This window comes from Chiloscyllium punctatum, chromosome 8, assembly GCF_047496795.1.
Source record: "Chiloscyllium punctatum isolate Juve2018m chromosome 8, sChiPun1.3, whole genome shotgun sequence".
Lineage (NCBI taxonomy): Eukaryota > Metazoa > Chordata > Chondrichthyes > Orectolobiformes > Hemiscylliidae > Chiloscyllium > Chiloscyllium punctatum.
The window spans coordinates 103,525,908-103,547,229 of record NC_092746.1 but is presented as its reverse complement, the minus strand read 5'-3'; the positions used below and the strand labels follow the sequence as shown (position 1 = coordinate 103,547,229).

Below are 21,322 nucleotides of genomic sequence, written 5' to 3'. Positions count from 1 at the left end.
CAAGGTTGCTCTAGAGCACTGCAACTATTTTATTCACAGAAACCCACATGTCTACAAATTAAAAGACATTTGATAGGCCAGCTTATACAATGGCTGGATAACTGTATTAGTACAGGATTGACAACTTCAAATGCTGAGTTCAAATCCCAACACAGGAAATTGTGAAATTAAATTCAGCAGGTCACATACTTTGAGGGCAAGCAGGCCATAGGGCCATAGATGGCAGAGCAAAAGTAGGGAATTTGGACAATCGTGTCTGTTCTGCCATTCAATGAGACATTGTCAATCTGATCATTCTCAACACTATTTTACCATCTTTTCCACATGACTCTTATTTAGCTAATCAAAAAAAAAACCCCAAAGAACTGCAGATGCTGGAAATCAGAAATTAAAACAGAAATTGCTGGACAAGACACAGCAGGTCTGGCAGCAGCTGTACAACGAAAGCAGGAATAATGTTTCCGGTCCAGTGACCCTTCTTCTGAACTGATTGTAGCAAGGAAAAGGTTAGTAGGGGCGGGGTGATAAAAGACAGGTGGAGGTGGAGCCCAGAGAGAGAGAACGGAAATTGGGTAAAGATCAGCCTTAAAAAAAACCTAATAACTACAGGCCTAACACAAACTCAACATCTTTCTGTGACAAGATGATCATCCTCCAAGGCTGACTTCGAACAGGCAACAGTGAAAAGTGGCCGAGCAGAGGCTGATAGCCAAGTTCGGTACCCATGGGAATGGCCTCAACCAGGACTTTGGGTTCATGTCACATTACAGGTGACCCCATTGCACTATACACACACACACACACACACACACACACACACATTCAGACCCTCTCTCATACACTCCCACACACACCCTCTCACAGACTTAAACCCCTTTACACACACACACCCCACCTCACCCACAAACCCATATGCGTGGCACACACACACACACACACACATATATAAGTTTGTGGGGTGAATTTGTACTTGCAGAATTACATTTTACCTTGCTCAAAAACTGCATGAATCCATGTAAGATTCTGTAAATCCATTTTTAGATGAGAATCAATCTGACCATTCTGGCAGAGAGCCTCACAGGGAGTTCACACCTTCAATACGTTATCCGGGCTGACATGACACCAATTGTTAAAGTGCACTTGAGAATGTAACTTTTAAAACAAGTTTTGTGATTTACATATGAAAGAACTGAAACCAATATGGTCATTTTAAAAGATTAGAGATTTAACAAACAATCTGGGTCTTTTTCAATTTATAATTTCAGTTACATCACACTCTAAACTTTTGCTATAAATTCTGTGTCTTATAATCTTATGCTCCACAATCACCTGAAGGAACTGCGCACCGAAAGCTAGTGCTTCCAAATAAACCTGTTGGACTATAATCTGGTGTTGTGTGATTTTTAACTTCTTACTTCTTGCACTAAACCTGAACTAAAGCACCTCTTTGACCCTCTGCTCCAAATTCCCACTTTGAACCAAATTCCCAGACATACTCATTAAGGTGAATAGCTAAGTTCTTTTTCCAAGGATAGGGGAGTGCAAAACCAGATGGCACAGGTTTAAAGTGAGGGGGGGGGGGGATTTAAACTGAGCAGCAGCATTTTCACACAGAGGGTGGTACATGTATGAAAAGAGCTGCCAAAGGAAGTGTATGTAAAGAGCTGCATTTGGACAGCTACCTCTATGCTACTCTCTCCCCACCCCCACCCTCCTCTAGCTTATCTCTCCATGCTTCAGGCTCACTGCCTTTATTCCTGATTAAGGGCTTTTGCCCGAAACGTTGATTTCGCTGCTCGTTGGATGCTGCCTGAACTGCTGTGCTCTTCCAGCACCACTAATCCACCTTTGGCCCAACCAGTCCAGGCCAACCCTCCAAAAGGTAATCCACCCAGACCCATTTCCCCTCTGACTAATGCTCCTACCACTATGGGCAATTGAGCATGGCCAATTCACCTAACCTGCACATCTTTGGACTGTGGACAGAAACCGGAGTACCCAGAGGAAACCCATGCAGACACGGGGAGAATGTGCAAACTCTACACAGTCGCCCAAGGCTGGAATCAAACCTGGGACCCTGGTGCTGTGAGGCAGCAGTACTAACCACTGAGCCACCATGCCGCCCAAGGGATACAGGATAGGGGCCAAATACAAGAAAATAGAACTAGCTCCATTTAGGGAACCTGGTTGGTATGAACAAGTTGGATCAGAAGGGTCTGTTTCCGTGCAGTACACCTCTGTGACTTGGCCATTGTCTTGCCCGGCTAATTCTCCACTCACACAAACCCATCTCCTCTCCTGTCTTTAAAATTCCCTCCAAGCTGTGCGGCTGCACTCTGAAATTCCACGCATGGTAATAAGTGACAGCACATCGATCGCAGCCCTGAATCCTGTTTCCGCAATCTGTCTTCACTGAGATGTGGATAAAGCAGTGGATCACTTCCCCTGTTCAGATGTTCAGTTAATAAGCTCTTTGATTTCATTATCAAGGTATCTGCTAATTCCAAAATTAGAATCGGAAAATGGGTCTTGGATACCAATCTTCAACTTAAGTAAGGGTAAGGTTTGAAGCAAACAACACCTCATCGGACTTAGAACAGGAAAAGTAATCATAATTTAAGTTTACTCCTCTTTGTGGTGAATGAAGTGTGTGTGGAAGGCTGTGGGTATGGTGCCAATCAAGCAGATCGCTTTGTCTTGGATGGTGTCGAGCTTCTAATGTTGTTGAAGCTACACCATTCCATGTCATTGGACAGTATTCCTTCACACTCCTAATCTGTGCAGATGTTGGACAAGCTTTGAAGAGTTAGCAAGTGAGCAACTCACTACCAAATCCCCACCCCTGAGCTGCTCTTGTAGCCAAAGCATTTATGCGGCTATTACAGTTCAGTTTCTGGTCATTGGTAACTCATAATGTTAACAATGAGGGATTCAGTAATATCATTAAATGTCAAGGGGTGGGGATTACATTCACGTTTGTTTGAGATGGCAATTGCATGGCTTTAGTGTCGCACAAATGATACTTTATTGTATCATATTTTAATAAAGTGGGGGTGGAACAAATGCAGTGAATTGATCATGTATACTTATGCTACTGTACCCCTTTATAAGCAACAGAATATCTGATCTGGACCTTACAAACAACGTTACCATTTTTAGTAGGAATTTATTTTTGACACAGTCTCCAGACATACCAGCACCATTTCACCCAAATCATTTTCCATTGAAGTCAGATAAAATTTGAGAACTAAATTAGAATTAATTTAGGTTCAGTAAAACGTTGTTTTTGATTTTAGCTGATAAGTTTATATGAAGTATCTTATTATTTTGAAGTACTGTACACAGTATTTTGGCAATATAAAATATGAAGTACCAGTAATCAAAATATGTCATAGGACTTGAAAAGCAGGAATACAGATTGATAATTTGTTCAAATAAAAAGATAATTGGGTGAAAATTTAAACAGAGAATATACTAAAAGGTTAAATCCTGCCCTACCTCCACAATCATCTTCACTGTGGGTAACGTGGTAGCAATATTCTGCGGGTGTGGAGGACGGACTGTTATTGGCACACAGCCTGCATACAGGCATCCATAAAATGCTGCAATTAAGTCTATTCCTGTATAAAAGGAGAAAACATGCCTCATCTTAGTGTCTGAACCTTGAATTGCAAAACCCCATGTACAAGTTTTACAACAAACCAAGTAATCAGATTTTCTTTAAAAGGCACATATTCATTTTAAAATGCCAAGCTTAGATTAATTATGCGCATTTCCTTTAACCCTCAGCTTTTCAGTTGAAGAAATGTCAGAACTGCTTTTAATCAGAAGGCAAATGTTAATTGCACATTGCAATTGTTGCAACTTTGTTGAAAAGGAGAGGATGAAGAATTTGAGAGTAAAAGAAAAATGATTACACTATTAACATACCTGGTGGATAAACTAAAGCCACATGATCTCCATCCTGTAGGTGCCCCCTCTCCATCAACATAACTGCTATTTTCTCAGCTCGTTTATGTAGCTGAAGGCATGTTAATGAATTGGCTATTGTACCCTAATAAACAAACATGAAAGATAAAATTAGATTGCTTCCATGACAGCTCAAATCATTAGCTCACTTATTACTATCATCTAATTTCAAGAGTTATATTATGATGAAGGCTAAAAAGTTCATATACGTGAATATAATTTTTGTCATTTGCATTTCAAAATAGATCCAGATGGATTTTGTGAAGAGTTTTCTTTCGTAAAAAAACAAGGTCAGAGAGTCCTTCCAGAACAGTGAATAAATCCAGCATTTGTCAAAAATCAAGTGATTGCAGCCCTCTATGATTGAAATGGAAAAAGTGTTTCTCCTGTTGGGTTTACACAGGTAGGGTCAGCATATCAGGCCAATAACTTTGCTTTCTGTTCAAAGGAATCTAGGATCACAGTACAGAAGATACCAAGTAGAATATAGAAACACTTTTAGTTTCCTACTGAGAAGGAATTCAGGGAAGTTCAGCAAATATGTCACTTCAACAGAAGGTTTAACATATGAATTTTTCAAACCAGGAAAACTTGACCAGAAATCTGCAGAGTATTAAAACTGAGGAAGTTTCGGCTCCCAGATCGAACCATTCATGTTGGCAGATTTGGAAATGACTCATCAAATTATCTCCACAGTTCACTGTAAAGAAACTGTAAGGAGTCAATAAGGTAGAAACTTAAGGATTTTGAAATAGCCATGTAAATTCTTTGCATTCCAGTCTCTATATTGGATAGAGAAAGGTTGAATTTTTGTTTTGCTGTGTATTTATATATTCTATACAACATATAATATAATCTTATATTTTTAAATACATTGGTTAGCTTTTTTATTATTTCTACTTTCATTTAATGAGCTTTGTTGTTATAAAAACCTGTAACCTGTTGTGACTATGCCTCAATCACTAACCACCATGCAAACTAACAACAGATGTAATGTATCAATCCAGATTTCATTCTGGGAATGGAGTCCCCAGTTGTACCACCAGCTTGGCTCACAAAAATGCTAACATTTAAGTAGTAACTTTTAGGTTGGGATTTAAGTATTCAATTTGAGATAAATGGAAATTCCAGATTGAGAAACTGAAACTGACAGCTTGCTGTGAAATAAATACAATTCAAACAGACCTGGGGTCACTTTAGCTGAAAAGGTAACTCATATCTATTCAAAAAGATTTGGAATGGAAACAAGAAAACTTAAACAATAGAAGATCCCTTGTTGAAATTTTGGTAAGAATTTTGGGAGACTTAAGTCAATAATAAATTTAGATTGTATGCGCAGTTCACAGATTAAAAGAAATTAAATAGCACTTGGAAGAAAAATATGAAGTAGGAGAAAGGATCATTATTTCTATTAGAGATATAGAGTATTCATTGAATCATAGAACCTCTACAATGTGGATGCAGGCCATTCAGAGTCGAGATTAGAGTGGAGCTGGAAAAGCACAGCAGGTCAGGCAGCATCCGAGGAGCAGGAAAATCAACGTTTCAGGCAAAAGTCCTTCATCAGGGTTCCTCGAATTTCCTGCTCCTTGGATGCTGCCTGACCTCCTGTGCTCTCCCAGCACCACTGTAATCTAGACTCTGATTTCCAGCATCTGCAGTCCTCACTTTTGCCAAGCAGACCATTTGTGCCATCAAGTCCACATTGATCCTCGAAAGAGTAGCTCTCCTCAACCCACCCAATAACTGATATTTCCCATAGCTAATCCACCTAACCTGCACATGCATGGACTGTGGGTGGAAACCAGAGCACCCAGACGAAACCCAACGAGAAACAGGGAGGATGGGCAAACTGCACACAGACAGCGACCTGAGGCTGGAATTGAACCCAGGTCCCTGGCATTGTGAGGCAGGAGTGCTAACCACTGTGCCACCCATGTGGGTGCCAGAATCAAAACGTTTAGTTTACTTTGCATTTCTGTTTGGATAATCCCAGGAACAAGCAGAGACAGAAAGCCCATTAAGATCCATAACACAGGTGTAGACCCAAAGCAAAAGGGCTTTCAGAAATCAGAGGCATATCCGAGGTCGAAGACAGTGAAGGGAAACATCTGCTATGTTACAATGTCCACAATCATAACATGATTGAGGAGTGTTGGAGGCTTACTTAGCTCGAGGTTAATGAAAGAAAGCCCTTGAAAGGATAGCAGGACCACTGAGAAGAACAAAAGTGTATTCCTGAGACCTGTGGCACTTTGATTTGGTCCCAGAGCATGTTAAGTAGCTAAAAACGTACTGCAGGCAATGTCCAAGTAGAAAAGGAAATGTTCAGTTGGGGTGTTCATTTTTAATGTTTAACTGACTGTACTCAGTTTTGTTTTTGAGTGTAACATGATCGATACATTAAGATAGGATTCAGTTAGTGGTTGAGTTTTGACACGTTGGAAGTAAAATCATATGATTACTCAGTAGGATGTTGTGGATTTATCCTATCAATAGATAACAGGAATTTTAAATTTCTCATCATTTGTTTAAAGTGTCTTCAGGGGTTGTAAAGCAAATAGATTGATTTCTGCACATATATGACCAAACTGTTCTGTTCCTTGCACCCCTTTTAACAAAATAACAGAACATTTTTTATCTGTACATTATTTTTGATATCAATATATTATTTTATGCTCAAAATTGGACAAAACAGCTACACAATCAATGGATCTGATCAGATCAAAGATCTGCAGTTTTGCCCAAACTAGTCTTAAATGGTGGTAAACAAGTAAAGTCGAGTCGAGGAGGCTCCACAAATATCCCCAGCAAAAGGTTTTGCAGCATTTGCAAAACCTTTCAGCCAGAAGTGTCCAGTGGAAGATCCTTCTAGGCCTCCTCCAGAGAACCCCAACATTGCAGTGCGAGTCTTCAGTTAATGTGATTTACTCCAGATGAGATCAAGGAATGATTGGAAGCACTGGACAGTACAAAGGCTATGGGGTCCTGACATTCTTAGAATTAAAATGAGGTTTATTTTCACACTTACTGACAAGTCGCCACTTACAGAGCAATCTTAGGTACAAAGCAGAAAAATAAAGAAACAAGGTTAAAACGTTAAACATTACAATCCTTACTAAAAGCAGAAAAACAAAGAAACACAGTTAACAGTTCAACACCACAGTCCATAGGTGCCTGGCCATGCTGAGCTTCCACTCCTCACAACAGCCCCACCTCCCCCACTCCAGGCTCGACGTCACCACCTCAAAGCCTGCCCCTGCCTCGTGCTGCCTGCCCCACTCCTGCCCCTACCCCGTGCTGGTGCCCCTGCGCCTGCCCCTGCCTCGTGCTGCCTGCCCCTGCCCCTGCCGCCTCCCCTTGCCCCTGCTTCGTGCTGCCGGCCCCTGCTCCTACCTCGTGCTGCCTGCCCCTGCCGCCAGCTCTTGCCCCTGCCCTGTGCTGCGTGCTCCTGCCTCGTGCTGCCTGCCCCTGCTCCTGCCCCATGCTACCCCTGTTCCTGCCTCGTGCTGTCTGCCCCTGCCTCGTGCCTCGTGCTGCCTGCCCCTACCCTGCCTTGTGCTACCTGCCCCTGCCCTGCCTCGTGCTGCCTGCCCCTGCCTCCTGCCCTTGCCCCGCCCCGTGCTGCCTGCCCCTGCCCCTGCCTCATGCTGCCTGCTCCTGCTCCGTGCTGCCTGCCCCGTGCTGCCTGTTCCTGCCTCGTGCTGTCTGCCCCTGCCTCCTGCCTTGTGCTGCCTGCCCCTGCCTCCTGCCCTTGCCCCGCCCTGTGCTGCGTGCTCCTGCCCCTGCCCCAGCCCCATGCTGCCTGCCCCTGCCCCTGCCTCGTGCTGCCTGCCCCTGCCCCAGCCCCGTGCTGCCTGCCTGCCCCGTGCTGCCTGCCCCTGCTCGCTCCTGCCCAATGCTGCCTGCCTCTGCTCCTACCTCATGCTGTCTGCCCCTGCCTCCTGCCTTGTGCTGCCTGCCCCTGCCTCCTGCCCTTGCCCCGCCCTGTGCTGCGTGCTGCCTGCCCCTGCCCCAGCCCCGTGCTGCCTGCCCGCCTCGTGTTGCCTGCCCCTGCTCGCTCCTGCCCAATGCTGCCTGCCTCTGCTCCTACCTCATGCTGTCTTCCCCTGCTCCTGCCACGTGCCGCCAGCCCTTGCCCCTGCCCTGTGCTGCGTGCTCCTGCCCTAGCCCCGTGCTGCCTGCCCCTGCCCATACCTCATGCTGCCTACCCCTGCTCCTGCCCTGTACTGCCTGTTCCTGCCTCGTGCTCTCTGCCCCTGCTCCTGCCCAGTGCTGCCGGCCCCTGCCGCCAGCTCTTGCCCCTGCCCCTGCCTCTGCCTCATGCTGCCTGCTCTTGCCCCTGCCTCGTGCTGCCTGCTCCTGCCTCGTGCTGCCTGCTCCTCTCTGGACATTAGATTAGATTAGATTAGATTACTTACAGTGTGTAAACAGGCCCTTCGGCCCAACAGGTCCACACCGACCCGCCAAAGCGTATACCACCAAGACCCATACTCCTACATTTACCCCTTCACCTAAGACTACGGGCAATTTAGCATGGCCAATTCACCTGGCCTGCACATCTTTGGACTGTGGGAGGAAACCGGAGCACCTGGAGGAAACTCACGCAGATACGAGGAGAATGCGCAAACTCCACACAGACAGTCGCCTGAGGTGGGAATTGAACCTGGGTCTCTGGCGCTGTGAGGCAACAGTGCTAACCACTGTGCCACCGTGCCGCCCATGCCCCGTGCTGCCTGCTCCTGTCCCTGCCTTGTGCTGCCTGCGCCTGCCCCTGCCTCGTGCTGCCTGTCCCTGGTCCTGCCCCTGCCCCTGCCTCATGCTGCCTGCTCCTGCCTAGTGCTGCCTGTCCCTGCCCCTGCTCCCGGCCCCTACTCCTGCCCCTGCTCCCGCCTCGTGCTGCCTGCCCCTACTCCTGCCCCTGCTCCTGCCTCATGCTGCCTTCTCCTGCCCCTGCCCTCCCTCCCCCACTGGCTCAACCCCCTTTAGTTTAATCTGCTTACCTTACATGAGGTACAAGCCTGTGCAGTGCGAAGGTAAGCAGATTAAACTAAGGAAAACCAGTAGTGAAAGAAAGAAAAGTAAAAGCGGATGGAGCAGGTGAGCTCTGAGCAGGAGTCCACACAGTGCACTTTGACTCGGCCGCTGCCTTGAGCATATTCCAGTAACAGGGGGTCAGGCAGCATCGGGTAAAAACCCTTCCTGACGAAGGGCTTATGCCCGAAACTTCGATTCTCCTGCTCCTCGGATGCTGCCTGACCTGCTATGCTTTTCCAGTACCACCCTCTCGACCATATTCCACTAACAGTGTAGAAGATTTGTGCCCCTAGCCAAGCTGTTCCAATATATGTACAACTCAGGCATTTGCTTCACAACTTGTAAAATTGCCCAAGTAAGTCCGATACACAAAAAGCAGGACAAATCCAACCTGGCCAATTACTGCCCCATCAGTCCATTCTCGAACATCAGTAAACTGATGGAAGGTGTCATCAACAGTGCTACCAACAGCACCTACTCAGGACCAACCTGCTCAGTGACGCCCAGCTTGGGTTCTACCAGGGTCACTCAGCTCCTGATCTCATTACAGCCTTGCTTCAAACATGGACCAAAAGAGCTGAATTCCAGAGGTTAGGTGAGAGTGATAGGCCTTGATGTCAAGGCTGTGTTTGACCAATTGTGGTGTCAATGGGTCCAAGCAAACTAGAGTCAATGGGAATCAGGGGGATAATTCTCTGCTGGTTGGAGTCATACCTGACATAAAGAAAGATGGTCATGATTGTTGGAGGTCAGTCAGCTCAGCTCCAGGACACCTCGACAGGGATTCCTCAGGGTGGTGTCCTAGGTCCAACCACTTCACCTGCTTCATCCATGATCTTCCTCCGTTGTAAGGTCAGAAGTCAGATATCGAAGCACTCAATACCCAAATGCAGCAAGGCCTGCAGGAGGGGTCACTTGATCCGAAGCATTAAGTCTGCTTTCTCTTCACGGATGCTGCCAGACCTGCTGAGCTGTTCCAGAAATTGCAGGTTTTGCTTCTGCATAATATCCAGGCTCAGGCTAAGACGTGAGTCAAGATCAGAGTGGTGCTGAGAAAGCACAACAGGTCAGGCAGCATCCAAGGAGCAGGAAAAATTGACATTGCGGCCAAAAGCAGGAAGGGCTGAGAGGTGGCAAGTAGTATTTGCGCCAGAGGAGTGACAGTCACTGACGATCACTAAGAGAGAACCTAATTATCGTCACTTTACATTCAATGGCATTACCATCACTGAATGCCCCTTACAAACAAGACGGCGCAAATGTAAAATGAATGGAGGAATTAAAGAGATCAATCACAAAATGCTTGGCATCTGAGTGGTAGTTAAAACATAAAATTCCCAGCCTCAAAAATTTGTTAAAGACACATCGCAAAACATTTTTCAGAAGCTGATCAGATAATGATTTCAAAGTTAGGAATGTTTCCAGGTATGAGGACTGAACAGAAAAACTGGATCTTGACAAGGTCACTTATGGTGAAAAACATTTATTTAGATGTAATGGGCTGTTAGATACATGTTCATTTGTAATTTTTTTGTACTTCCAGGTGAAGTGGTTGGACCTAGGACACCACCCTGAGGAATCCCTGTCGAGGTGTCCTGGAGCTGAGCTGACTGACCTCCAACAATCATGACCATCTTTCTTTATGTCAGGTATGACTCCAACCAGCAGAGAATTATCCCCCTGATTCCCATTGACTCTAGTTTGCTTGGACCCATTGACACCACAATTGGTCAAACACAGCCTTGACATCAAGGCCTATCACTCTCACCTAACCTCTGGAATTCAGCTCTTTTGGTCCATGTTTGAAGCAAGGCTGTAATGAGATCAGGAGCTGAGTGACCCTGGTAGAACCCAAGCTGGGCGTCACTGAGCAGGTTGGTCCTGAGTAGGTGCTGTTGGTAGCACTGTTGATGACAACAGTGTTTATTTCATCTTCCTGTGCTGCAATGAGATGAGAAGCGTGCTGCAAAATTCTCTGGATGCAGTGGTCCCGTACGCAAGCGTTCAGGCCACTTCTGTGCCTGCAAACTTCTCGGGAGCTACAGTGTCTATCACTGAAGGCAGTATCGGTTGACATCGTCACCGCGCTTACGCAGGAGATGGGAAATCTGCAGAGTTGAACAGCTTTTTAAAATGTGTCTGTGCTTGTAGTTGAAGATGGTGTATCTTTGCTGGTAGATTTGAAACATAAACACTTTTGTTCCTTCTTTAACTTGTTGCGTGCAACATGTTGTAAACCTCTCTAAACAGTCCATAACCATAGTAAATTCAAGTAAATAGCCCATTTGTGAGAAATCAATCCAGCTGACAAAAGTGGGTGTGCCATGGAATTGTTTGCCTCATTAAAATATGGCTTGATATTGAAAATGTTGTGAACTATAGCCCTAAGCAATACCTTGTTCTTTCAGTTCTAATTCAGAGGTAACCTTAAATAAATTTTCTTTTTAATAGGTATTTAGTTTAATTTTAATGAATATAAATTTTATTAGATGATGCTGTAAAATTAGTTCCACAAAATTATTTTTTTCACAAATCTACATTCAAGGAAATTTTCTTGAGATTTGTACATGAGGATAGAGATTCCATCATATTAAACTCGATTTTTATTCATGGAAGCATGTCTGCCAACTTGCCCATCTCCTTACTTGTATATCAGTGTTCAAATACTGATTCTAAAAGAGACCTATGCAACATCAATGAACATGTCACTCACAAAATTCCAAAGAATCATCTCTTGCTCCCTGTAGCTTCATAATCACTTTAACACCAAAGATTTCAGAACAGGTTGCAAAGTGACCTCCATATTTCAGACGGTGAGCGAATTTACACTGAAAACCGTAGGTAAGCAATAAAAAACCCTTATGTTTGCAACAGACAGAAAAGAGAGCACCTGTCAAATTTTAAAGACTCGTCATTAATTTTTTTTCAAACATGTATTTTGAAAAATGCAAATGTCTCAGAATGTGGCAGACAAGAGAACTGTCTTCCTTCAGTGTCCAAGGAGGTTGGAGTGCCAGTGGAAGGCTTGTGTGTGTCCTTTGGCTTGACTTACTGCCTAAAATACACAGCCAATTTTGACAGAAAGGATCACTGCTCCCGAGTTTTATCAATCTTATTTTAAAATCAAATACCATGAATGGCATTTCAATTTAATACTAAAGTGCAGAATCTGCAGGAAACCAATTTCCAGTTAATGGTTTTAATGCCACACTGAGAACTTAAAATAGATTGCAACACAGTAGTGTCTGAAATCCCAGCATGTACTGCTGAAAACGAACTGTCATTACTATGTCTGCACATGCACATTATATCATTTCAAACAGAATATGCTTTTGCTTCTGGATTTGAAAATGCTTTTGCAAATGGCACTAAGATGATAAGCCTGCTCTTTTGAAACTACATCACAGCCTTCTTATAGTCAATTATATCAAGATAATTGATATATGATCCATCATCACAACTCAAATAATAAAAATAATTACGTTTTAGAACAATGTAAACACAATCCAATTTTTCTAGTAATTAACATTTTTTCCATAAGGAAGTGGTTTATGGTATGTTGACTATAGAAAGGAAGATGAAATTTACTCAAGGTAGATGAAATTCAATGTCAGGGCACCAAACTCAAAAGCTTAATTTTTTCCTTATTTTATGAGTTGCCCAGGCCACTGTTAATCTCCCTAAAAGACAAACTATATTACCAAGAGATTAAAAACCTGAATGACTGCAGTCGTCGGCCATTTTGTTGTTCCATAATGTTCAATGGCATGAAGTCGGAAATAGCAGCAGATATTCACATTGTTCAACAATCAACCTGATGCTTTTTATTCCCTAGTCACTATGCCCTATTGTTCACTTGTTGCTTTGGCCAAAGATAAATTTCATCCACAAGAATAAGGAGCAGCAGCAAGCCATTTGCTCTGCCATTGATAAAAATCCAGTTGAGGGCTCATCCCCACTTTCCCGCCTGCCACCCACCACCATTCAAACTTATTTGGACACTTTAATAATCTGTAGTACGGAGTCTACTTGAAAACTCCAAAAAAGTAAGAACAGTCCTGTTCAAAACCCAAAATTAAAGATTAAGTCCAACATAAGTCAACATTTTCTTTAGGCAGAGGGCATGGAATGCCCTACCTGCTAATGTAGTCAACTCAACCACATTAGGGAGATTTAAACAATTCTTAGATAAGCACATGGATGATTTTGAGATAGTGTAGGGGGACGAGCTGAGAATAGTTCACAGGTCGGCGCAACATCGAGGGCTGAAGGGCCTGTTCTGCGTTGTATTGTTCGATGTTCTATAAACATAGTACAATCAAGTTTAACTCTATTAAATGATCCAGGTCAAATCATTAACAAATTCAAAGCTTTGAAATTAAAACAACATTAAATGATAAAATGCATGTGCACTGGTGTACAAAACTATCCAGACTCTACTCACCCGAGAATTCAGTAATGTGAATAGCACGTGGTCAGGAGTAGTTTGTGCACGCCACTGAAGAACTTCAGCAAGAAACATAAACTGAAACAAAAACATAACCATTATGAGCTTAAAGAGCGCAATTCTGATAGTGTAGAAAATGACTTCATTTCAATGTTTAAAATCTTACATGATTTATTGTACAAATAAGTGAAAATTCTTTACCAGGATATACATTAAAGCCTTGGGCACTGTTGCTCACCCTGCCCTCGCTGTTGCTCACTCTGCCCTCACTGTAATTTTACCATCAGTGGGGGGGGCATCAAGTGGATTACCTTTCTATGGGCCAATCAAGACCCTTTAACAGAATCACAGAATTGTCACAGTACAGAAGGAGACCATTTAGCCCATTGTATCTGCACCAATTTTTCAAACAACCATCATCACCTCGTGTTAATTTCCTACCTTTTCATACACTCTCCCACACTACTGCTATCCAAATAATCACCCAATGGACTTTTCAATGTCTTAATTGAATTTGCCTCCAGGACACTTCCAGGCAGTGCATTCCACGCCCTACTAGAGTCATAGAGATGTACAGCATGGAAACAGACCCTTCTGTCCAACCCGTCCATGCCAACCTGTTATCCCAACCCAATCTAGTCCCACCTGTCAGCACCTGGTCTATATCTCTCCAAACTCTTCCTATTCATATACCCTTCCAAATGCCTTTTAAAATGTTGCAATTGTACCAGCCTCCACAACTTCCTCTGGCAGCTCATTCCATACATGTACCACCCTCTGCATGAAAGAGTTGCCCCTTAGGTCTCTTTTGTATCTTTCCCCTCTCACCCTAAACCTATGCCCGCTAGTTCTGGACTCCCCCCACCCCACCCTAATTACTTGCTACACGATCAGGTTATTTTTCTTTCATCACCCTTGCTTCGCTTGCACATCAGTTTGAATGTATGCCTTCTCGGTCTTGTTCCTTTCATGAGCAGAAGCAGCGTCTTTCTATCTACTCTATTCAGCCCACTCATGATCTTGAAAACCTTAGTCAGATCTCATCTTAGTCTTCTTCTCTCCAAGGTGAGCCAATCTCAACTTCTTCAACTTAACCTCATAATTCTCATTCCTGGAAGCATTCTTGTAAATCGCTTTTGCACTCTCACCAATGCAGTCATATGTTTCCTATAATGTGGCACCCAGAACTGTACTCCTGTTGAGGTCTAACAAGTGTCTTATATGAGTTCAACATCACCTCTCTTGTACTCCATGCCCTTATTAACATAGCAGAGGACAGTCTGTGCTTTATTAACTGCGCTTTCCACCTGTCCTAACCTTCAGTCATCTGTGCACACATCCACCCAGGTCCCTCTGCTCCTGAACCTGTTGAGAATTGTACCCCCTTAACTGGCTCCTTGAGATTAAGTAGGCAATCAACATCCATTTAAGACTCCCAGGATTTAAACAGTGATAAGAGAGATGGACACCAAGCACAGGCCTCAACATGTTTAGTGTGAGGTTTGAAAATTTGAGAATTATTTATGAGATCCCCTCTGAACTCATTACCACTTGGCTGAAAATCGTTAAGTCCAGCCCTAAATTTCTAAGCTCAATCAAAGCAATCTCACTGGAGCAGCACGGTAGCTCAGCAGTTAGCACTGCTGCCTCACAGCACCGGGGTCCCAGGTTCAATTCCAGCCTTGGGCGACTGTCTCTGTGGAGTTTGCACATTCTTCCTGTGTCTGTGTGGGTTTCCTCCGGGTGCTCCTGTTTCCTCCCACAGTCCAAAGATGTGCAGGCCAGGTGAATTGGCCATTCTAATTTGCCCATAGTGTTAGGTGCATTAGTCAGAGGGAAATGTGTCTGGGTGGATTACTCTTTGGAGAGTCGGTGTGGACCCGTTGGGCCAAAAAGCCCATTTCCACATTGTAGGGAATCTAATCTAATCTAATCACAACTGCAGAAACTGAAAATCTCTGGCACATCTATTTTTGATTAATTTGAGTTTAATAAATAGATTCTAATCCTGAAACCAGAAAGATACAACTTAATGAAGAATAGACATCTGCATTCCAGCACTGTCTTTGACCAGTAAGGTACAGGGAAAGAAAGAGTCAAGTTTAGAAATTTCTTCTTCAGCTTGTTCAATGTTTGAACTGAGCAAACCGAACTTCCTAAAACAAAAGAGTAAAACAGAGTGAAGGAGATGGAAAAAATGCAAACAAATGTCATGAGTGCAAAGGAACAACTCCTCATTTAGTAGCTTGAGACAGTGATCTCTTCAGCCCTTCTTTAAGTCGCATATTCCGCTCCATCTCCCAAACCTTTCCATATGTCCAGTGGCTTCCCTTGCTCTAGCCAAGTAACTACATTTGTGCCATTAATGTTCACAATAGATTTCAATACTCATTTGATTTGTGTGGCCTTTCCGTCAATGTTCACAAGATCTCAAAGCACATAAAAAAGAAAAAAAAGTTTGATTCTTATTTTAAGAAGTAATGAATGAATTATCATACCTGGCAGAGATAATTTTCAGAATAAGTCAAATTTAATTAGAAAGGAATGATTTCCAAAGTCAATCAGGATTTTTGTTGATACCCTGCATTAATCACAAAATTGACATCTTCATATCAGAGCCAATCATCTGGAGGCTTAACGCTTAGTCCAAATGTCGGGAGTGTGGTAATGTAAAAGCACAGTAGGTCAGGCAGCATTCAAGGAGCAGGAGAAACAATGTTTCGGGCCTAAGCCCTTCCTGATGCCAATTCTTCTGCTCCTCCAATGCTGCCTGACCTATTGTTCTTTTTCAATACTACACTCTCGACTCTGATCTCCAGCATCTGCAGTCCTCACTTTCTTTGGCCCAAATGCCTGGATGATTCATTGGAGACATCTGATAATGATCTCAAGTATGGGGTCAAGGGATGGTCATTCCAACATCATATCAAGGGCTGGATGAAGGGGTCAGTAAGGTTTTGACTCAAAAACTACCAAGCGGGGGGCCCAGATATGTTCATGATATGTGCTGGAATCCCTTGACTAACTGTCTATCCCATGAGAAATGTGCTGCAAATGTCCCCACAGCCTCTTTATTCAGAAACTGGAATTTGTTGAAAGAGTTTTACAGTATTCCCAGTAGAAAGATCTCACTTTCACCTGGCTGAATTTCTGGTCTTTGCTCCAGATCAAGATCACAGAAGGACCCTATCAGAACAGCTGCAGATCTTTCAGCTCCAGATTTGTTTTAAGCATGTATTAATGTCAAAATGTCTGTAATTTGTTCAAGTTCCACCTTGTCTACTGGATTTCAGGCGTAGTGGCAGGGCTCAGCTCATGGCTACAAAGTGGGTGCAGACGCTATGTTAGCTGGACCCAGGGCCAAACTTGCCGATGAACTGGCTGTTGGTGGAATGGCCATGCCTACTGAAGATGGCGTCCGGCCGTCCTGAAAGCTCAGCAGGCCGATAGCTCAGCAGCTCCACCAGGAGTGGTGGCCATTTGTGGGGCTGCACCTAATGCATGAAGGTGCAGAAATGGACAATGTAGCCCCTCCCAACCATGTCAAAGAAGTCTGGGAGTGCCAGGCCTAGTCAGTCAGCCCCCTGAAAGACAGGGAAGGGTGCCAGGTGGTGAGGGTACACAATACATTTGCCACTGGGCAAAAGTGAGGACTACAGATGCTGGAGATTAGAAGTTTGGGAGAAGATTTGTGGCTCGGGTGCTCGTTGTTGTGGTTCTGTTCGCCGAGCTGGGAATTTATCTTGCAAACGTTTCGTCCCCTGTCTAGGTGACATCCTCATTGCTTGGAAGCCTCCTGTGAAGCGCTTCTGTGCTGTTTCCTCCGGCATTTATAGTGGCCTGTCTCTGCCGCTTCCGGTTGTCAGTTCCAGCTATCCGCTGTAGTGGCCGGTATATTGGGTCCAGGTGGATGTGTTTGTTGATAGAGTCTGTGGATGAGTACCATGCCTCTAGGAATTCCCTGACTGTTCTCTGTTTGGCTTGCACTATAATAGTAGTGTTGTCCCAGTTGAATTCATGTTGCTTGTCGTCTGTGTGTGTGGCTACTAAGGATAGCTGGTCGTGTCGTTACGTGGCTAGTTGGTGTTCATGGATACGGATCGTTAGCTGTCTTTCTGTTTGTCCTATGTAGTGTTTTGTGCAGTCCTTGCATAGGATTTTGTACACTACATTGGTTTTGCTCATGCTGGGTATCAGGTCCTTCGTTCTGGTGAGTTGTTGTCTGAGAGTGGCTGTGGTTTGTGTGCTGTTATGAGTCCTAGTGGTCGCAGTAGTCTGGCTGTCAGTTCAGAAATGCTCCTGATGTATGGTAGTGTGGCTAGTCCTTTGGGTTGCGGCATGTCCTTGTTCCGTTGTCTTTCCCTTAGGCATCTGTTGATGAAATTGCGAGGGTATCCGTTTTTGGCGAATACCTTGTATAGGTGTTCCTCTTCCTCTTTTTGCAGTTCTGGTGTGCTGCAGTGTGTTGTGGCCCTTTTGAATAGTGTCTTGATGCAACTTCATTTGTGTGTGTTGGGGTGGTTGCTTTCATAGTTTAGGACTTGGTCTGTGTGTGTGGCTTTCCTGTAAACCTTTGTGGTGAATTCTCCGTTCGGTGTTCTCTGTACCATCACGTCTAGGAATGGGAGTTGGCTGTCTAGGAATGGGAGCTGGAGATTAGAGTTGAGAGTGTGGTGCTGGAAAAGCACAGCAGGTCAGGCAGCATCTGAGGAGCAGGGAGAGGCGACATTTCAGGCATGTGGATATTGTCACCAGGGCTTCACTTGTACACAGAAGTGTGCCTAAAGAGAAGCCCTCCTGCTATCAGAATGCATTAAAAGATGGCCTGCATTTATCTGACAATCCCACCAAAACAGGTACACCAATTCCCCACCCTGATCACCTCCACATTAAATGGCTCAATTAACATCTGTGAAGGAGTCGAAAAGTGTGGCACTAGAAAAGCACAGCAGGTCAGGCAGCATCCAAAGAGCAAGAGAATCAACGTTTCCGGGCATGTGCCCTTTGTCAGGAGGACAGACCATCAGCATCAGTCCATGCCGGTGGGAAAATACCAGGCACATCACCTCTCACCTTATCAGGTCAGACCAGTCCCTAGATTACCTCCAGGGCTCTGGTAAAAAAATCAGCCCACTGAACCTTTAAGTCATGGATTGCCGCAGGCTAGTCTGTTCAAAGTGTGCTGGAGCTCAATAATACTCACCTTTCTACCTTGGTCATTGTCTTCAATTTGTCCTAAATCCCTTCCACTAGCTTGGGCAATCCTCTTTCCTGATACCAGATTTCCAACCATAACAGAAGCAGGGCCGATCTCTGTTGAGAGCAGGAAATTCCACAAAGTAATTTTCAGTAAATCATAACTGTCAGTAAGACAACCAGTTTATAAACTGCTCTCTTTGATTCTGACATTAATCTTCTAAGTTAGCTTAATTTTGTTTTACTGGTTGATTTGATGTACAGACACATTAAAAAGACAGCTTCGAAATCGCTCATTTAGAGTCATACAGCACAGAAACAGACCCTTCAGTCCAACTAGTCCATGCTGAACGTAATCCCAAACTAAACTAGTCCCACTTGCCTGCTTCCTGGTCTATATCCCGATTCATGTATCTATCCAAATGTCTTTTAAACATTGTAATTGTACCCACATTCATCACATTCTCAAGAAGTTTATTCCACATGCGAACCACCCTCTGTATAAAAAGTTGCCTCTTATGAATTTTTAAAATCTCTCTCCTTTCACCAGAAAAAGTTGCCCCCTAGTCTTGAAATCCCCCATCCTGGGGAAAAGACAATTACTTTAACATGCTTTCTCAATGTTATAATATAATTTCAAACTCAAAAAATAAACAAATCAAAAGAAAGAAGATTATCTCCAATGACCTTTACAGCATTATTATTCTTTGATAGTCCTTGAATTTTGTCATTCAGCTATTTACACACCATATAGTTCAACATTGGGTCTCTGTAAGAGAAAACCCTTACCTGGCTGTTTCTGCCTTGGCTTGGGCAGATTTGTTACACAAGTGTGCGGACACATTAGCACATTGCATGGGTGGAGGGAACCTTCTAAGAAGCACTGTTTGGTTTCTGAGAGGTGTATGCCTCCAAGAGGAGTTTTTGGAAGAGTATTAGCGGGTACGAGAGCCAAACAGTAAACACCTACTTGATGAATACCATCAATGGCCTTTAAAAAAAGATTGTTTGAAAGGTCAAATATATATCTGCTCACACAACTATCATGCACATAATCATATATCCATTGCTATGTTAATTTTTTTTCAGAGACAGATATGTTCATCTATTTATAATAAAAATCGGCATTAACACACATTGAATGAATTTGGCACATAAAATGATGAAAAGAATGCATGTGACATACAATTGTATTTTCATACAAAATCATTATTAAAATTGTCCCTGTCTTGGTTTGTTTGTACATTAGCATTTCACACATGCTTTAAAAAGTCCATTAGACTAAAAATACATACAAGGTTTTTAGATCAATAGTTCCAAAACTCCAATCTTCTATAAACTATGGAATTAAAAACACATGGCAAATTTCAAGATCCTAATCATAGTGGCAAGAGTATTAAGGGTTGTATTTGGTGATTGGCACAGATTGTGAGATGAGCACTGGCCAATTTTAACTATGATTTTTTCACTCACCCCAAATCTCCATCCCCAAACAGAAGTAATATTTATGAAAACAAACATAGCGCCATACTGTTGGTGAAGTCTTTATCAGTACAAATCCAAGGAGAAATATCAAAAAAAAATTCCCAGCCCTTTACAATGGGAAAGTTTTGCCAGCCTGTTTTCAAATAATTCTACTCTGTACATGATCTGATAGATGAACAAGACTGCGTAAAATAGTAATGTGTAAAGAGATTACAAGCTTCTGTGAAAGCACAAATCTACCTTCAATTTTCTCCTCTTCCCTCTACTTACCTAAAGGCAATAATTCAATTTCCCAGAAAATTCTATGTGCACCAACAATAGCTGAATTACTTTGCCTAAATGGGCAATTTTGAATCATGCATTAGGGAGTGTCGTTGGGTAATTCATTAATAGGTGCCATAAGAGACAATCCCAATTCTGTCTTCAGCCAATGTTCTACCCTCATAGGTTCTCCAAAGATTGTTAGATGTGATAATAAACTTCATACTATACGCACAATGTCCAGCTAATAACGGCTCTCAATTGAATGTCAAAATCTCAGTGACCTTTTTTCCACATTTTAATCAAGTGCACTTCTGCTGATCATTCATCTTTACCTGAAGGACTCTACTCATCCACTGAAAGCTATCTTCCTCAGTAGAATCTGGTCTCTGTTCAGCAATGATTACGATCCTCTCATCATGCAAAACATTTATAGAAAACACAGCTATTCTGTTAACAGACAGAGATCAGAATCAAAACAAACTATAAGCTTGAAAATAAAAATCACAGTAGTGTTACTTTACGACTACAAAATTACTGAACTTCAGAACAAGCTTCCATTCAATTTAGCTTTCAGCCCTTTCATTTATTGCAATAACATACTAATTTTTCAAGGTTAACACACCTTGGTTGGTTAAAGTTGAATTAAATTTGTATGATATAATATACACATTTGACAATTCGCATCCTTGGCCTTAATACAATTATCCTTTTTAATTGTGCTAACTATCAAATTAATTCATAATTACTGAGAATTATCACTGACTATTTACCTAAGCTCCCTGCTATATTTCTTCATCTGTTTAATCATTGATGAATGAACCCTTACACAGTTGATAACATAAGCTTGTTTAATGCCAAAATATTCCATAAGTGCAAGATACGGCCATTTTCTGAATGATGGATCTGTCATGCATTAAAGCTCAA

At 43.1% G+C, this 21,322-nt stretch overlaps 1 protein-coding gene across 5 annotated transcripts in view; it reads right to left on the bottom strand.

The window, feature by feature from the left end:
• The window catches only part of LOC140480791 (disco-interacting protein 2 homolog C), a 619,093-nt gene that overhangs the window by 97,242 nt on the left and 500,529 nt on the right, over positions 1–21,322 (bottom strand). For all 5 annotated transcript variants that reach the window (XM_072576180.1, XM_072576182.1, XM_072576181.1 and 2 more), the window contains 6 exons: positions 20,731–20,845; positions 19,439–19,640; positions 18,657–18,766; positions 13,451–13,531; positions 3,931–4,054; positions 3,499–3,620 (listed from right to left, as the gene is read on the bottom strand). In XM_072576180.1, the coding sequence (XP_072432281.1) occupies positions 3,499–3,620; positions 3,931–4,054; positions 13,451–13,531; positions 18,657–18,766; positions 19,439–19,640; positions 20,731–20,845 (754 nt within the window). The remainder of the gene's footprint in view (positions 1–3,498; positions 3,621–3,930; positions 4,055–13,450; positions 13,532–18,656; positions 18,767–19,438; positions 19,641–20,730; positions 20,846–21,322) is intronic.